The sequence below is a fragment of the Ceratotherium simum genome, chromosome 16, assembly GCF_057802395.1.
Source record: "Ceratotherium simum simum isolate JZ-2026a chromosome 16, ASM5780239v1, whole genome shotgun sequence".
Lineage (NCBI taxonomy): Eukaryota > Metazoa > Chordata > Mammalia > Perissodactyla > Rhinocerotidae > Ceratotherium > Ceratotherium simum.
The window spans coordinates 44571696-44590733 of record NC_141915.1 but is presented as its reverse complement, the minus strand read 5'-3'; the positions used below and the strand labels follow the sequence as shown (position 1 = coordinate 44590733).

At 54.7% G+C, this 19038-nt stretch overlaps 1 protein-coding gene across 2 annotated transcripts in view; it reads right to left on the bottom strand.

Annotated features, from left to right (window-relative positions):
* Nucleotides 1-18717, bottom strand: part of CRHR1 (corticotropin releasing hormone receptor 1) — a 47498-nt gene extending 28781 nt beyond the window's left edge. Inside the window, exon 1 of one of the 2 annotated variants that reach the window (XM_087441335.1) lies at nucleotides 18421-18717. In XM_087441335.1, coding sequence (XP_087297461.1) covers nucleotides 18421-18453 — 33 coding nt within the window. In that variant the 5' untranslated portion in view covers nucleotides 18454-18717. The remainder of the gene's footprint in view (nucleotides 1-18420) is intronic. The other variant, XM_004432599.3, reaches the window with a different exon arrangement.
* Between the last annotated feature and the right edge of the window lie 321 nt (nucleotides 18718-19038).

Below are 19038 nucleotides of genomic sequence, written 5' to 3'. Positions count from 1 at the left end.
GGAATCACGCCACCTTCCATTCACATCGAATGACTTGTCACCTCCCCAGCACACCCGGGAGCCTGCCGGTGTCCGCACACCTCTCTCCGTGCAATTCTCTGCCCCTCCTCACCCCGGCCCACCCCTTCACCCCGTGAACCCTGCAGCCCTCCAAGCCAGTTCCTGGGCCCCCGCCCCGGGCAGCACCTTCCCCAAGACTCCAAAGTAAATCACCTCAGTCACCCTGTCAATGTGCCCATGTCCCCTCTGTACACGCGGTGGACCCTGGTGCTCGTGACGCTCGAAAACCGAGATCTCAGAGTAGTCCCAAATGCGTGAAACCTCCTCAGTATACAGAATTATGCCCCAGGGTTCTAATTAGATGGCAAATACACAGGCCGGAAGGTCTAAGCCTCGCATCTCAATGTCCTAAGGTTCACAGAGGAGCAGAGCCAATCCAGATTCATCACAAAACCCAACTGAATGCCACAGGGCGAGGGCTGGCCTGTCCACGGCTGGCTGCCTGTAACCCCGACCTTTACGTTTCCTTCTTGGAGGTGACGGTTCACAGTTTTTCTACCAAGAGGGCCAGTTTTGCATTATGCAAAGAAAAAGCCTTCTTAAAATTCCGGAACCAGCCTCTCCTCTCAGGAAAGGTCTGCTCTGCAGAGAATCTGTGCCTGTGCCACCTCTTGCTCTGCAGAAGGGTTTGCAAGGGCTTCTGGCTTATTCCTGAATCACACTTCCACGAAAAGCCCGGAGTTTTCCTGTGTGTTTCCTCCCACCATATGTTGATCTCCTCTTCAACGTCCACTATGGTCTCCATCTCCGTCAACAGGCAATTATTGCACCAAAGGAACAAGCCCCCAAAGTTTCAAGGATATTGTGTGTTTCCTTCTAAAGCTGAGAGTTCTCAATCTGGGGTCCACAAACACATAAGGGGTAGCGGGGATGCAGAATGTCGCATGGAATGAAAACCACTTTCCTGGGGAAGGTGGAGAGCGTCGTTCGCTTCTCAGCGAGGTCTAGCAACCAAAACACATGACCAGAGCATATGGTGAATGGGGTCACATCAGAGGCCTGGGCCTCACCAAACGGGCCATGTCATCCTCTCTTAGAGTAAACCAAACGTGGTTTTGGCCTAAGAACCGCCACTTTCTTGGACGCCCTCCGTTTGCTCCTCCCCTCCATCATTAGCCCTAGCTGCTGGCTTTCCTTTCAGAACCGTTTTCGACAAGTCAAGTTTTCTGGACTTTGTGAGCGTTCTCATTTTCGATCAGCTGGTAGAGGAAACCCAATGGCACTGAGGATCGCAGCCGGCGGAGCGCTAGGCTCACTCACAGGTAATGCCTCACTTCTGTACACCAGCCGGGCAGCCCCAAGGCCCCAGTAAAACCTGCACCTCGGCTACAAATCTCTCCACTTGCCAAAGAGCCAAACCTCAAATGTCAAATCTGAGAAGGCCGAGGGTGGGTGGCAGCTGGATTACAGCATCACGTAAATGGATGTCCAAGGACCCAGTGGGTCCCCGACACAGGAGGGGCGCTGCACTGCAGAAAGCAGATGGGGTGGGTCTCATGCTCCCCGTTTTACAGGGGTTTACAGTTGAGGTGCCCCAGGTCACGGAACTGTCTTTAGCAGCTGAGTGGGGACTAGGATCCAGTAAGCAGGCGGTCGGAGTCTGTCTTTCAAGTGGATGAAAGGTGGCGGAGGGGGATGGTCTGGGTCAGGACAGGGCATGGGAGGAAGGGATGGGCCGAGGAGAGGGAAGCGGGCAGGAGCCGCGGAGAGGCGGAGTGGGAGGGCGGGAGTCTGACAGCCGCCTGCTTCAGCACAGAGCGAGCTGAGCGTGGCTGGAATGGAAGCTGCCATCCCAATTCGCAGTGTGACTTCGGCGTAAAGGTTAATCACACCCAGAAAATGCTTATTAGAGACCATAAATAACAATGTTGCTGGAGCTCAGTTTGGTCTTTAAGGCAGAAAAGTGCAATTTCTTTTGATGGGATGATTTGGTAATTAACCTTTTAGGGAGAGTCCTGAAGGGCCACTGGAGGGAGAAGAGGGGTGGCCTGGAGGCACCTGGGGCTGCCCCCACCTCCCAAAAGTTCATGAGGAGCAAGGAGAAGGGGGCCCGCCTCCCCCTCCTTCATAACTACCTCTGATGTGCGGCTTGGGAAAAAGCCTCCAGAGGCCCCCGGAGAACCTCTCGTAGGGGCCAGGGGCCGAGCTGGCCCTCTGACAGAGCCACAGCTGCAGCACTTGAGTGATCCTTCAGCAGGATTCCTCCCCCTTCTTTCTCTGCCTGAGCCCAGTCCTGCCACCGACTGTGTGACTTCAGGTGAGTCACCTGGCCCCTGTGGGCAATGGGGGCTTTCCTACCTGAAACACAGAGATGTGGGCCACCAGGGGAGAACGAGGGGAGAGATGCTTTCTGAAATCTAAAGTCCCCTACAAGTGTCCACGGGGTCGTTTTCACAACTTGGTTGCTCTGGGCCCCAGGACCTTCCTCCATTACTTAGAGGGTCGGAGTAGAGCAGGCCTCCCGCAGGTGTTCCTCCCTGAGGGCCCTGGGGAGGGGCTGCAGGCAGGACCCAGGCCCTTGCCCTGCTCAGTCAGGCCTTGCTGCTTTCTCTGTAAGCTTTCCTTTGAGAAGGGGTTTTTCAGCTTAAAAGGAAAGTTGTTTTGTTTTTTTAAACCACCAGATTAAGTGATCTCACCAAGCCCCTTGCTGGACTGGGATTCTACATCCAAGGAGTAAGATTTACGTAAGATTACTCTCTAAGCCACTTTCAAATATACAACACAGTATTTTTAACTAGAGTCCCCATGCTGTACATTACATCCCCAGAACTTACTCATCTTACAACTGGACATTTGTACCTTTTGACCACTTTCATCACCCCCCCACCCCCTCCCTGCAGCAAACACCAATCTGTTCTGTTTCTATGAGTTAGGTTTTTTAGATTCCACATATAAGTGAGATCATACGGTATTTGTCTTTCTCTGCCTGACTTATTTCACTTAGCATAATGTTCTCAAAGTCCATCCATGTTGTTATAAATGGCAAGATTTCCTTCTTTTTTATGGCTGAATAATATTCCATTATATATATACACACACACACCACATTTATATATACCCCATATATATACACACACACACCATATATATATACACCACATTTTCTTTATCTATTCATCTGTCAGTGGACACTTAGGTTGCTTCCATATCTTGACTATTGTAAATAATGCTGCAATGAATACGGGGGTGCATACGCCTTTTCGAGTTAGTATTTTTGTTTCCTTTGGATATATACCCAGAAGTGGAATTGCGGGCTCATATGGTAGTTCTATTTTTAATTTTCTGAGGAACGTCCATACTGTTTTCCACAGTGGCTGCACCAATTTACATTTCCGCCAACAATGCACAAGGGTTCCCTTTTCTCTGCATCCTGGCCCGCATCTATGTCTTGTCTTTCTGATAACAGCCATTTTAACAGGTGTGAAGTGATATTTCATTGTGGTTTTGATTTGCATTTCCCTGATGATTAGTGATGGTGAGCACCTTTGCATGTACCTATTGGCCATTTGAATATCTTCTTTGGAAAAATGTCTATTCGGGTCCTTTGTCCATTATTTAATTGGATTATTTGTTATTTTGCTATTGAGTTATATGAGTTCCTTATATATTTTTGATATTAGCCCTTTATCAGATACGTGGTTTGCAAGGTGTAGCCTGTTTTAAGCAAAGCCAAGAGAAGAAAATCTAAATATGAAAAAGAGGAAGGGTCATAAATCAAGATTTCTTTAAAAAGCTGGCTCCCCCATTGCATTTATTTATTTATTTTAATTTTATTTTTTTTCCCCCAAAGCCCCAGTAGATAGTTGTATGTCATAGCTGCACATCCTTCTAGCTGCTGTATGTGGGACGCGGCCTCAGCATGGCGGGAGAAGTGGTACGTCGGTGCGCGCCCTCAGCATGGCGGGAGAAGTGGTGCGTCGGTGCGCGCCCGGAATCCGAACCCGGGCCGCCAGCAGTGGAGCGCCCCGGGCTGCCAGCAGTGGAGCGCACGCACTTAACCGCTAAGCCACGGGGCTGGTCCCCCCATTGCATTTAAAAATGAGGATCTGGTTTGCAAAAATAAAACATATGTGCATACAACTCTTTGGAAACCTGTCTGCGCCTACAGGAGATATAGCTATGGTTACAGACTGACAGTACAGGGAGGGGCAGGGCCCACAGGCAATTGTGCAGTTTCTGCCCTGCCCAGAGGTGCTGAGCGGAGGGGTCCCTGGGGCTAGAACTGCAGGCTGTGCACCAGCAGGGCTGGGACCCTCAGGGGGCCTTTCTCCATGTCCGTAGAGGTGCTCTGAAGACCAGCCAGGGTGAAACAAGACTTGGGACTGAGGCAGCCATGTCGGGGGCCCTTTCTCAGTCCTCCTGATGGCCCAGGGCTCTTGCCCCCTGAGCCGGGCCAGGTCCCCCTCACAGTCTCTTTCTGTGACAGCCACAACCCGTCCCCACCTCAAGGCCAAGAATCTTTGTCTTCCCCCAAAGTGGGTGAGAGTGAGAGATTATTCTAGGCAGACAAGAAATAATTTATTATTACATTTAATTAACTTAAATTGCTGTTGTGCAGAGAGGAAAAAATGGAAAGGAAAATCTCCTGCCTACAGTTCAGGGAGGGGGAACGCCTGGGTGTTCCCCACCTCCACACCTTCTCCCCGGGGCCCTGGGCCCAGCATGCGCCCTGCCCGCCTCCCACCACTCGGGCCCTGCCCCCTTCCCTGCTACTTCACTCTGCTGCCCTAACGAGGCCCCAGAGCAGAGCTGAAAGCAGTGGGCCGCCTACTTCACCCACCCCCAGGGCAGCGAGGACCTGCGAGACCGCAGCTCTGGAGTTTATACATGCCCCTCGGAGGAGCCCAGATATACGGTCTAGTTGGGTGGTAAGCTCCCTGAGGGCAGGGTCTGTGTTTGGCTAGTTTTGTACCCACAGTGGGGCCTGGCACAGAGTAGGCCCCAATACATGTTTGTGGAGTGAATAAATGACTGACTGACCGAGTGAATGAATGAACAGATGGGTTTTCACTTTTTGCTGCCTTTGACCATGGGGTCCCACCGACATTTTGATGGGCTCACTTCCCCATTTTTCTGCATCTCCTTTCCCCCTGCCCACCAGGAACTCTCTCTTACTCTTGGTCCTTGCTTCTGCATTGATCCCCACCTTGGACTCCAGAAGAGTGTGCTGGAGGAAAAAGTGTTTTGGGGTGGGAAGTACAGGGCTGAGACCCTATTCTGACTCTGACAAACTTGCTCTGTGCCTGTGGACAAGTCAATCCTCCACCTCCCTGCCTCAGTTTCCTCATCTGTAAAATCAGGAGGGCAGTGTGTTCCTTATGTTCCTTTCCAGGTCTGATATGCTCTGACTCTAAGACTGACAGGAGTGTAGAAATTCAGACCTCTAACTTCGGGGCCAGAGAGATTCACATTGGAATCTTTTATCTGCCCCCTCCGACCTGTGTGAACTTGGGTAAATCACTTACTCCTCTGAGCCTCAGTTTCCCCATCTGTAAATAGGGCTAATAGGGATGAAATACGACAGCCTAAAGCTCTTGGAGAGATTCAACAATATGGTGCATTTAAAACAGCACGGGGCTGAACACATGGTAGGCAGTTAACAAATGGTTGTGATTACTATTACTTGACTATGTGCAAGTCGCTTCCTTCCTGACTTGGCCTTTCTCCCCAGAAGCACTCCCTGACCGGTCCCCTACCCACCCAGGTGCACACGCCCACTTTCCACCGCCACTGTGTTCCCAGGGGCCGGGGCCTGTGGCCACCTGTGAAAGTGGAGTACGCCCCACTGTTGATGATGGGGATTTGCTGGGCACAGGGCAGGGGGTGGGCAGTGCCCTGAGCACTGCTGACCTTCCCACCCCAAAAGAGGTCTAGCCTCTTTTCCTGCCTCTCATGCATTCATTCTCTCCCCTTCTTGGTATGATTCGCTCTCGGATTCACTCGTTAATATTTTCTCATAGCTCGTGCCTTCTCAGCCTCCCTGCCTCCCTCCTACCTACCTTCCTCTCTCCTGGTCTTAATCTCTCCACATCTCTTGGTCTTCCCTCACCTCCATTTTTCTCTTTCTCTCTCTTTCTTTCTTTTAAGGAAAGAAAGGCTGAAGGCTTGCACAGTCCAGACTCTGTGATTTTTCTCATTCAATCCCTCTCAATCCCAAGGAGTTGACTCTCTGTCCACTATACAGATGACAGACTGATGCATACAGAGATGGTGACTTGCCCAAGGTCTCTCACCATGGTAACTGGAGGGCCTGGGATGGCAGCGTGTTCCAGTCCTGGGGTTGTACCCCTGGGCGGGACAGCCTCTTGCCCCACCTGTCCTGTCTCCCTTCCTACCTCCCCCGGCATGGACCCCCAAAAAAGGAGGTACTGTTTTTCTTTGCCTCTTGACCTCTAGCTCCAGGCTGCAGCCTGGTTCCCCAAGAGCTGGCAGTGTGAACTGGGCGGTAGACACAGTGGGACTCTGTCAGTGGGGGACCCAGGAAGGGCTGAGTTTGGTTCTTGCAGAGGAATGTAGCCCAGTCGGGGCTCTGATCCAGCCCCCCGCCCCCAGGAGCTGCTCAGCCGTGAGCTGTGAGCGGTCCAGACACTGGGAGCCGTCCCTGAGGGGGTGGAAGAGGCATCTGCTGCTCCGAGAGACAGAGCCGAGGTGTCGGCAGGCGGGGACACCAGCTATGCAGGTGCCACTATCAGCTGTGCTCTCGGCTCAGCCTGCTCTCTGGCAAGTGTAAAGCAAGGGGGATTTCAGTGTCGGCGGAAAAGGGATGTCTTTCAAGAAGCTGCATTTGAAAAGGGATGTGAAGAGGGCCAGGAAGGCAGAGTGAAATCGTCTGACAGCTGGGAATTAGGTTCTATTAGCGAAGCCTACACGGTTTGAGGCTTTTTTCCTGGAGAAGCGACTGCCTTCCCAGGCCGTGAGGGGTTGGCTTAAAGGGGGCTACTGGACCACCAAACCCCACTGAGCAGGGAGAAGTAGGGCAGAGACGAGGAATAACCATATAATCGCCCATGAGACAGGCAATGGCCTGTCTGTTTCTTTGCCTGTAAAGGTGAATTAGACAAAATCAGAAGTTTCCAGACAGTGCTTGGCATCCGGGAGATAGAACATTCTGTTTCTCGGGCTTTACCCCAGAGATTCGGGCTCCATTGGCTTGAGGGGAAAACTCAGGAGTGTCTCTGCCTTTAATGCTCTCCAGGTGATTCTGAAGGGTCACCAGAATTGAGGGTAACTGAACAATCCCGGTGGTTCTCAACTGGGGGCAATTTTGTTCCCCACGGGACATGTGGCAATGTCTGGAGACATTTTTGGTTGCCACAACTGGACGAGTGCTGCTAGCATTTAGTGGCTAGAGGCCAGGGATGTTGCTCTACATGCTCAAATGCACAGGACAGCCCCCACTGCAAAGAATTACCTGACCCCAAATGTCAATGGTGCTGAGATTGGGAAACTCTGGGCTGGAGGGTTTTGCATCTCCTTCCCAGCTCTGAAAACACTCACCTGCCAATCCATCATGGAAGTTTGGGAGGGGAAGAAAGATAAGGAGGAGGAAGAGAGCCCTAGAAAGAATGGGAAGACCCGAGGGAGGAGCCTTCAAGACAGGAAGAGACCTGGCTCTCACTCTGTCTAGCAGACGCCCTGTGGGACCTTGGACCAGTCATTTGCCCACCTCCTGACCTCAGTCTGCAGGCAGCAGACTGGTAGGAGTGACCTCTCCCAGCCAGCTGGGCAGATGGGAGGTCCCTCCCCTCGCTGCTGTCCTGGCGCTGCCTGGTCAGCTCCTCCAGGCCTCCCGCTGGGGGGTGTGCACGGGAGATGCAAGGACAAAGCAGGAAGGCGCCTGCTGCCTGCGGATGCCGCCAATGTGGGGAGCAAGCAGTGCAGGGAGGGCATGCACGGCAGCCTTTTCCTCAGGGCAGGTGAGCTGGGCTCACCCATCCTAGACTCTGGAGTGGCCTGTCCCCGGGGCCAGCACCTCGGAGGCGGGAGGCACAGCTGGGTCCTGGAGCACTGGAGAAGTCGGGCTCCTTTATCTTGGGTGAGCCCGGAGACAAGGGCTCAAACCAACATGGGGCTGAGTCCTGTGAGCTTTGGGGTGAGCCCACCAAAGAGGAAGAGCTCCCCTTGCCTTGCTACAGCCCTGCAGCCCACTGAAGGTCACGAGTCTTCCCTTGTCCCCAGCGACAAGCTGCAGGTTGGTGAGTGAGAACGCGGAGGGGGAAAGGGCCCACCCAGAGCTGCCAGGGAGAAGGGGTCTGAGTAAACCAAAGGTTTCTGCCCTCCTGGCCACGCGTTCTTCCTGCTCCAGTCAACACGGCCCCCGCGTCCAGAAAGAGCTGACATACAGGTGCAGAGCATGGCAGGCAGCCAGACTCCCGTGGACAGTGAACCAGAGATTCCGGGCCATGAATTCTGGCCCCAAAAGAAGGCCTTAGACCAGTGCTACTCAAACGGTGGTTGGGACTGGTGCCGGGCTGCCAACTGTGTGTTACTGAGAGTAAGCATTGGAAACTTGGACATGAATTTGTTCTTGCCGTGACATCCACGCATGTTGTCAATAGACTCGTCTGGTTGAGCAGGGTCTAGAGCAATTCAGATGTCGTCCAGCTCTCCAGGGGAGGCGTGTGGTGCAGGCTGCACAGTTGTCATGTGCAATAGGACCAAGGGCCAGTCTGCCACGGGCTGGAAAACCCACGTGGTCCTTCCCTACAGGTGGTTTGAGAAGCTCTGCTTCAGCTAGAGGAGAGAACGAGGTGGCTGGCTTATCAGGGAGGGCGCAGTGGAGGAGGAGGGTCTTGAGTGGTGGTTGGGCTCAGCGTCAAGGGGAGATACAGCAGAGGCAGGGGGAGGGACCTCTCCAGTGCAGCAGGTCGCACTCATTGAGCTTCAGTGGGGCAGGACCCCCGCCACACAGGCATTTCCTCCTTTATTCTCCATCACAGTCCAGGGGAGGACCAAGCCCAGAGAGGTTGTGTGACTTGCCCAAGGACACCCAGCCAGGAAGTGGCAGAGCTGGCTCCAACCCCAGGCATCCTGCCTCCTCTGCTTCAGGGACAGTGCTCCTTCCTCAGGGGTGCTCTGCTTCTCAGGAGTGCACACGTGCCCTGACACTTCATGGGCCCCGTGTTTCACAGCCTGGCAGCAGGATTCACAGTGAGGCCATTGGGGCCAGCGATCTGGAGAGAAAGACACCAAAGGCTGCCCCACCCCGGCCCATAGGGAGCTGGAGGGTAGGGATGTGGATTGAGACAGGATCCCACGGAGGGAGCCAAGAATGGCCCACTCTGGCCCACTGGTGTCTCTGCCCACTTCTACCTTGCCTGGCTACTCCTGCCCCGTAACCGCAGAACAAGGGCAGCAGCAGGGAGGGAGCCCCAGGCTGCCACCAAACCCCCTCTCCAGCCCCTGCTTGGGGACCAATGTGTCCTGGAGCTGCTCTCTGAAGACCCCAGGTTCCGAGAAGGTTCTTACACCTTTGTCCTCAGCCCAGCCCCAAACCTCCCGCTGACGACGCCTCCCACCAGCCCTCCCAGAACCCTCATGAAGCAAAATGCTGCCCCTGCTTTTAGAGGTGGACCAACACCCGCGGTGCTGTGGGGACCGCATGGAGCACGGTGCCGGACCAGAAACACTGAATGTCACTAAGCGGGTCCCGGAGCAGCACTCGATATGCTGTTGAGTCCTAAATCCACAGGCAGAGGCAGAGGACTCTCTGTCTAGCTTGTCATTTCTGTGTCTCCTGTCACCATAGCACCTCCACAAGCACAGACAGACGTTCAGCAGGGAGCAGGAGTGGGGGGATGCCCTCCATTGAATTCAGCGTCTACTGTTCGGGGAGCACTGGACCAGATACTGGGGGCACAGTCTTCTGTTTTTGTTTTTAAGAGGCTCCTCCTGGCCCAGGCAGAGCTCAGACTCTATGGTGGGAACGAGGGCTTGGGTTAGATGCGAGGGACCACAGGATGTTTTGAGCATCAGAGAGCTCAAAACACACCAAAGAGCTGGAGGGCCCGGTGTGGTTGAGAGCCCAGGCTCCACCATGAGCTAGCGGCTCACACAACAGGAAGGAGATGCAGAGAAAGCAAAGGAACAACCAGTGAGAGATGGACTTAGACTGGAGGGCTTCCTGGAGGAGGGGATAGGGATGGTTCAGGAAGACTGTGGTGGACATGACAGATAAGATTAATACAGAGAGATTGGGGGGCAGAAGCCCCAGAAGGAGGAACAACACAGCCAAAGGCAGGGCAGCCAACAGTAATGAATATTCTGGGTGTTGGGGTAGGAAGGAGGACAGTGGGACTGAGGCAGAGGGCCAGAGGTGAGGATCAACAGATTCAGGGGCGTCTGATTCTTTCACTTCTGGAGGGACAGGAGGACTCAGTGGGGTCAGGCACATGGGCCCTGGCATGGAGGCAGCTCAGTAACTGGTGCATCTGGCCAAGAGAAGCTGGGTGACATGGCGGGGAAGGGCAGGAGGAGCGGGGAGAGGAAGGGGCTCAGACCAAGCCCAGGACGCAGGCCTCCCTCCGAGGAGCAGCCTCTCAGCCTCCCAGCCAGGCACGTGTGGCCAGGGGAGTGGCCGTGGAGGCTGTCCAACCTGCCTCCACTCCTACTGCTGACCCCACGGCCCGGGGTGCCCAGCTGCTCCTCTGAGTCGGTCCTGCAGCCCTGGCTGGAGCTGGCGGGAGCTGCCCACTTGCCTCACCGGTTTGGCTGTGCTTAGAGGAGAAGGAGGAGGTGCTGGCCATACAGTCACCTTGAAGCGGGTGCAGGCGGGGGGACGCGATTACAAATGCTGCAAAAGTGGCTCACTCCCCGAGGATCCCAACGTGTGTGTGTGTGTGTGTGCGCGCGCGCGTGTGCGTGTGTGTAAGAGACAGACGGCACACTTGGGACCAGTTAGGACCACAAAGGCAACAGGCTCTGTTTGTTCTGAACTCGGTGGGGGGAACCAGCCCTGGGGAGGGTGTGGGATGGGGGGGCTCCTCCCTGCCGACATGCCCCGGCAGCCTGCACACAGCGTGTCTCAGAGCATCCCTGCTCCCTGGGGCTCTTCTGACAGCAGAGGAAGCTCCAGGCAGCAGGTTAGGGATGGGGGTGGGGAATTCTCATCAAGAAACGGAGGAGGGGGTTTCCAAGAATTGCCGTCTCTGGCCTCAGAACCAGGGGCACATACTCTCTTGGGTGCCAGGGGGAAAGTACAAAGCAAGAACAACCAAAGAAGACACGCAGGCCTTTTTTCTTTTCATCACCCCTCTCCCTCCCTCCCTCCCTCTGTTCCTCCTCTTCCCTCTTTCCTCCAGGCCTTTCTGTCCTGATCTCTCTCATGCCAACCTCAGACAGTGGTCTCCATCTCTGCTCCACCTTTCATTTCTTTCTCTCTCTCACTGGCTGTCTGTCGGCATGCCCACATCTTATATAATAATAAAATCATCCACCCTGAGCAGCCCATGGACACTCAGCTGGGCCTTGGCTTCTGACCGTGGGTCAGGGCCCCCAGTGCAGGGGGGCCTGGACCTGTGAGGACTGAGCCTTAGAGAGCCTGGGGCTTTCCCTCGACCCTTCCCCAGGGTAGCCAAACCCCTCCAGGAGCTGGTTTCCTCTTCGGCCTGCACAGCCCAGACCCTCATCTCTGGGCCTACCCTCGTCCCCCAATCTGTGCCCACAGGTTTCCCACCCAGCTCTGTCCCCACAGTTCTCCGGGAGCAGCTGGTACTTCTGGAAACCACGGAGCCCCTCATACACCCTGCCAAGGAGGCTGGAGAAACACAGATCAAAGCGGGGAAAATCCTTGCTGTGAACGGAAATGTCGCAGACATCTCTCACCCTAGCCCGTCACCCTGGGCAGGCTGCCTTCCAGCTCTTGGGCTCCATGTGCCTGCCAGGGATACTGAGCAGTAGGTAGTCCAGCCCTCCCAAAGGCCCTGACCTCCCAGAGCTTTAAAGGTTCAATTGTCTCCCCCTGTGCTTGCCACGGCCCCACTACCCCTTAAACCTAGCTGGTGGGTGGACTCCAAATTGTAGTGGGTCAGCCTAGAACAAACCCGGCCTCCCCAGTTCTTCAGCCTGGGAAGCAGCTGGACCAGTCTAGCCAGTTTCTGTCCTGGGCTCTGACCTAGGCGCCTTGGCTCACCGCCAGATTGGCTGGAGGTTGGGAATGATCGACAAGTGGAGGGGGGCAGGTGGGTATCCCACAAACCCCACCTGTAAGCACCTCACTGGGGCGCTCCCTGGGGCCCAGCAGGGCCGGGAGTGGGACCATGAAATTGCCTGTGGTTATAGGGCCGAAAGAGCACCCATGAACATCTCCATCTGTCCTAGAAATGGTTTCACGGCTGCTGGGTGGACTGTTGCCAAAGGACGCATTTGGCTAAAGCACTGAGTCGGCGGTTCTGTGCACACGGGACCCATCTCCCAGAAATGCATCTCAACACACCGATTTCACAGAAAAGGAAGTATGCGGCCATATTCCCCAAGACTTCCTCTTCCTGTCCTCCCTCCTGCCTTCCAGCCTCTCCATGTTGTTGAAACAGACACCAATTACTCCAAAAAGAAATGGTTAATAATCTGTTGCTTAATAGAACCCAGTTAGTTGTTTTCAAAATAATCGTTTGCACCAGTGAGTTAATCATTTTGTATTATCCTCCCCACAGGCTTTACTTTTATTGTCAACTGTTTTCCCATGTCAGAGATGTTCAGAGGGCCCTTTGTAGGCACCTCTGTCCTCTGACCTTTGAGCTCAGCTGACGGCAAGTGGCACCGCCCCTTCTCCCGGGAATGTGAAGAGGACCCTGGGGCAGGAGGAGATTCTATATTGCCCAGCACCCTCCCTCCACCTCCCACAGCCCCTCACCACTCCTCCTTCTGCTGTTCTTCCCTGGATTAATAAAACTTGGTACGAGGTATTAAATGACTACCAGATCTAATATTTATCAAGCACTCACTATGCGCCAGACACCGTGCGATTGTGCTTAATTTCACACCGACATCTCTTGGAGTTATTATGATTATCACGTAAAGTAGGTACTATTTTCCCCCTTTTAGGGATGAAGAAACAGGTTCAAAGTGATAACCTAACTTGCCCCAAGCTTCACAGCAGAGTCAGGATTCAAGCCCACGTTTGCTTCACCTGATGTTCCCATCCATACAAGAAGATGCTGACTGCCACGCTGGGTGGAGTGAGGGATGGCTGGCCAACAGCGACAAGTCCAAAGACAAGCATTTAAAAAGGACTCGATGGGGGCCAGCCTGGTGGCGTAGCGGTTAAGCGCATGCGCTCCGCTGCGGCGGCCCAGGGTTTGGATCCCGGGCGTGCACTGATGCACCGCTTGTCAGGCCATGCTGTGGTGGCGTCCCATATAAAGTGGAGGAAGATGGGCATGGATGTTAGCCCAGGGCCAGTCTTCCTCAGCAAAAAGAGGAGGATTGGCAGATGTTAGCTCACAGCGGATCTTCCTCACAAAAAAATAAAAAAGTAAAAAGGACTCGATGGTGTTACTTCCAAGGGACTCTGCTGACAGGGGCCCCGGGGGAATCTAAGTAGTCAGGAGTCATTTGTAACGAACAAAATTCATTCTTCAAATATAAAACTGCAGCTAAAATCATGAACAAATTCATTCTTGGAATATAAAACTGCAGCTAAAATCGCGACTTGGCCTTAGCTCCAAAATAGTCTCACTCTGCCTTTTGTTGATATCATGAGGGGTGAGGGCAGAGTCAGAGGAGGGAGAGCCTGCCACACCCCCCTTCACTGAGGAGGAAGCAAGGAAGCCCCCAGGCCACCTGCCACCGGCCTGCTCTCCTCCAGATAGGGGCTGGAGCTTCACCAGCCACGGCTCCACCCTCAACGGGTCCAGACCACTGGGGGCTGCATCGGCTGTTTGTTGCTGTCTTTAAAAAAAAAAACCATAGTGGGCTTAACGGGCAGTTCCAGCCTTTTCTGCGTCAAAGGTGGCTTTTCTGCTAGGGTGGCTTTGGCATCTCTCTGCCTTCTCTGTTTTGACATGACATCGACATCTCGTGGGAATGGCAACGGGTCCACTTGACTGTATAAGACTAAACTGGAGGAAGCAACAATAACGCCATCTATTCAGTCGACAAACATTTGTGAAATGCCTACCATGTGCAACGGATTATTAGGCCCCGTGCTGTGAAGGGTGAAACATACAAAAATACCGAGCGTCCAGTAGCTGCTAGTTGTTTTTCCTGCATTATCTCATTTCCTCTGAAGAGTGGCCGCCTTGCACCTTTTTCTGAAACCAAACTGTGCCAGGCGCTATTCTAGACATTTTCCACGTACTAACTCATCTCATCCTTACCTCAACCTTATGAGTTAGGTATTGCCCCATTTCATAGCTGAGGATGCTGAAGCTCAGAGAGGGTACTTAGTACCAAGTTCCCACAGCAGGGAGCGGGCAGGGCTAGGAATGGAATCTGCTGCACCCCTCTCCTCCCATGTGAGGTCATGGCCCTAACGAGTGTTTGGAAAAAGACCTTTCACAGAGACACGAAAGGTAACAGAGAATCTAGTTCAATAGAGAAACTGTGGCTCAGAGAGGGAGGATGACTTACCCAAAGTCACACAGCTGATCAGAGGCATAGGTGGGACCAAAGTCAGGTTTGCCATCTCCTGGCTGATGGTCTTGCCACCCCAATAGTTGCTGAAATGATCAGCCTTACGCCTAACGCCTTCCTTCTAGGCCACACCATGGCCAGGGCTCAGGCCCGTGGGCTTGGCAAGCATTGTGGGCACTTGAGGTGCTGCCAAAGGGCACCTTGGACCCTCCCACGCTTTCTTCTGTGCAGCTGAACCCCGCCGGCTGCTGATGCTCTCCGAGGAGCCAAACGTTAGGGAGGGTGAGAAATGGATTTTCCACTTGAGCTCGTCCTCACTGGCTCTGGGTCAGTGTCCTGCTTTTCCATAAATCTACACCCTCCTTGAGAACTGGCCTCACCCGAGTCATGCCCTCCCCAGGGCTGGTGGGATCGAATCCGAACAGCTTGGCCTGGCTGTCAGCCCCACTCTCCCACTTTGCTCCTGGTCTGGCCAGGCCAGTTGTCCCCACTCTGCATGGCAGCCCGTGGCCCCACCCTGGGCTCACTCTTTTGCCCTCCTTATTCCTCCCGCCAATGCTCCCCTCAAAAACCAGGCTCCGTATTATTCGTCAGAGAAACAATTTGGAAATGGCCCAAATGCGCACAGACATAAGGACGGCAAAGCACATCCACTCACAGGGAACTCGCAGATGTTGACAACCTCCCTCCGGAGGCTCCAGAATAATGGGGCAGACGTGGACTGACATGGTGAGTGAGAGGGCGTGCCCCGCGGCCACAGCTGTGCCCGACCTGCGCTTGAGAAAGGCCTGCAGGGATTATTTTAAATGGTAACAATAGCTGTGCGAGGAGGGTAAGGTTGGAATAATCTTCCCATCGTTTCCAAACTTTGTGTAATGCTGCTAGATTGCTTTTATGATAATAACAATAGCAATAAAACTAGCTCCCTCCTCAGAACTCGCTCTCCCTTAATAACCCACGGAGACCTCGCGCCTTCTTCACCCCTCACGCTCCCAGGAACCTGCCGCCTACACTCTGCTCTCCCTGCCAGGGGCTGCGACTGGTGGGGAGGTGCCCAGAGGCACTCCATCCCTCCTCCCCTGGGGGTAGAGACAGTATTCCACCTGTCTCCTCCTTCACATCCACCAACACTCACACACACATCCTTGCTCCCTCATTCACGCACACAACCACCCTCTCATGCACACTCACACACATTTCTCTCATACACATTCATACACATCATCTCTCCCTCATTCACATACACAACCACTCTCTCCTGCACACTCATACACCTTTCTCTCACTCACACACACACATTTCTCTCACCCACATCATCTCTCCCTCATTCACACACACAACCACTCTCTCATGCAGACTCATACACATTTCTCTCACACACATTTCTCTCACACACATCATCTCTCCCTCATTCACACACACAGCCACTCTCTCATGCACACTCATACACATTTCTCTCACTCACACACTCACACACATCAACTCTCCCTCATTCACACACACAACCACTTTCTCATGCACACTCACACGCATTTCTCTCACTCATGCACACACACACTCACACACTCTCCCCCACACACTCTCCTCCAGATCATAATCAGCACAGTGCGAGGCCCACAATAGGGCCCCCTTTCCCAACCCTGGCTGACTTGGTGGGGAGAGAGCTGGATTTTGGATTAACTCTCCTAGATTCATACTTTCATACTGAAAAAACTACCTGAGCTCTTGTCTGGCAGAGGTCTAGGATGAGATTTAAGTGGCTTAGAATATTTTCTGGTAAAAGCTACCAAAACAAAGCCCTAGAGCCACAGTGCCTGGGTTTGAATTCTGGCTCCACCACTCACTGGCTGTGTGATCTTAAACAAGTTACTTAGCCTCTCTGTGCCTCAGTAATAATTCCTACTTCCTAGGGCTGTTATGAGGACTAAATGACTTAATATTTGCAAAGAAGGTAGAACAATGCCCAGCAAGTTGTACATGCTACATAAATAAAATAAAAAGTAATTATTTAACTGAAATCAGTATTCGCTGCCCATTCACTCACTGCCTCTCATTCATTCGGTTTTTGTTGAACACCTACTGAGTTCATTAGGCCAGACATGAAGGGCACACGCCTCACTATCTAGTAGGAAACACACACACAACAACAGTAAAAACAGTTTCTTTTCTTTTAGGAAAACGTGATAATTCTAAGCAGAGATTTGCACATGATTCTAAGAAAGGCCAGGGAAAGAACATTTACCTATTACCATGTAAACTCAAAAAAATCACCAAAAACCTACAGTTCAATCCTTTGAATCCATTTAAAAGAATGAATTCGGTCGAACTGATTTGTGTATTTAGATTTAGGTTCTGTACACACAAGCATTTTGGAAAATATTCCCATTCAATGCCATCTACTCAACCTCTCTGGATGTTTTTCTTCCTCCCTCCCTCCCGGATCTCCTTGATCACTCAGAAAATAATCTCCCAGCTCACCCCCAGGCCTCAGTTAAGGGGTGGGAGGGAGAGGGGGTATGGTTCAATCAGACCAGCCCTCAGTCACTTTTAAAAACAGCTTATAAATATTTGGGAGCGGGAGGGAGAGGATGGAGAAAAACCCAGTAACTAGGAACGTCTCTACTGATGAACTGGCAGCGGTTGCATTTTAAAATCTTGATGGTTTAACTCAAACCACTTTGTGAGCTGGTACACGTTTAATGACTGATGGAAAAATGAAATTCAGTCAGTCCGCACCCCTCCCCCAAATCCATTCAATCCTTTTGGACGAAACCGCTTTTAAATGCACTGAACCCAGTCAAGCTGGTGTCTGTGTTTGTAACTCAGGCCGTCCACACCGACCCTGCGGAGTCCGGATCTTCCGGCGTGAGCCGCGCGGGGCTCCCCGGCGGCGGCGCCCAGGCCCCCGCACCTCTCCCTCCGGCTGCTGCTTACGTGCCTACACCCAGCAACCGGGGAAGCGCTCAGCACTGGGAAGTGGCTGGCGGCTGTCACTAGCGGCGGGCCTGCTGTCGACCCCCAGCCCTTCCCTGGCGCACGCCGCCCGCGGACAGACCCCCGACGCCCCCGAACTTCGGCCGCAGACGCTGCACGTGCGGTCTGGCGACTTTCCTAAACTCCAGGCGCCGGGATCGCGTCGCCAGACCCGGGGCAGGAGCCGCCGGCGCAGCGCGGGGACCCGCGAGTGCAAAGGCTGGGAGGGGAGCGCTGCGCTCCCGCGGGCCGGCCGCGGCGGAGGAACCGCAACCGCCGCCGATGCACTCTCCTCCCCGGAGACTGCGATATTGATCCAGAGCTCCGAGGCGCGGGGGACATTTATCTCCACGGATATGAAGCTTTCAGCGGAGGAGAAGGGATAGGAAGGAGCTCCCAGGAGCAGGGCGGGGGCGTGTGGAGTGGGGGAGCCGATGAGAGGGTGCTGGGGCGGGTGAGGAACCCATCTCCAGGGCCTCCTGGCCGGGTCTGCATGGGAGGGGTGGCAGGGAGAACCAAGCGTCGACTCCCAAAGCCTAAAGCGATTCTCGGCACAGAGCTGGTTACCCGGGTGGGCGGACCCCCTCCTCCGCCAACATCCCGGCCGCTTCGCCACAACGATTTCTTTTTTCACCTGAGTTCTCTCCCCACCCACCCAGCACCAGCTCCAAAGGTCCAGGGAGAGGGAGTTGGGCTGCCCCTCAAACCCCGGCCGCCCCCGACCTGTGCGCAGCTCTTCCCACTGACCCCCCATCACAGCCACAGCCCACCCATGTCCCGCGCCGGCCCGGGGCTGGGGGCGCCCGCGCTTCTTACCTTGACGAGCCGGAGCTGAGGGCGCCGTCCCATCCTCGGGCTCGCTCGGTCACCGTCCTGGACGCCTGGGTCCCTCGGACATCCCAGAGGGGCCAGCCGCGGGGGCGGGCTCGGGCGGGGCGGGGATGGGGGGCGGCCTGGCTCCTCTGTCGCTGCCCTGCGCCGAGGCGCCCGGCTCCGCGCTCCCCGGCCCGCAGCCCGGCCCGGCCCGGCGGGCTCTCGCTCTCCCCTTCCCGAGGAAGTCCGGCCGCCGTTTCCTGACTCAGCCCGGCCCGCAGCCGCCTCTCGCCCCCGCCGCCTCCCCCTCGGTCCGCGCCGCTCTTCGCCTCGGCTCCCCGCCCCCTCGCCTCGGCGTCCCCTCCCCTCTCTCCCTCTCCCCTCCCTTCCCCTTCGGTCCCTCCTCCGCGCCTCGCCCCTCTGCTGCCTCCGCCACCCCGCCTCCCCGTCCCCTCCCCTTCCCCGGGCCAGCTCCTCGCGCCCTAGCCGCGCTGACCCCCTTTCCCTGCGCCCCGGTTTGCGGCAGTCGGCGGGGCGCACTGGCGGCAGTGGCGGCAGCCGCAGCCCAGGGAGAAACCGGGGATGGGGTTGGGGGGTGGGGGGAGACGCGCGGGAGAGGAG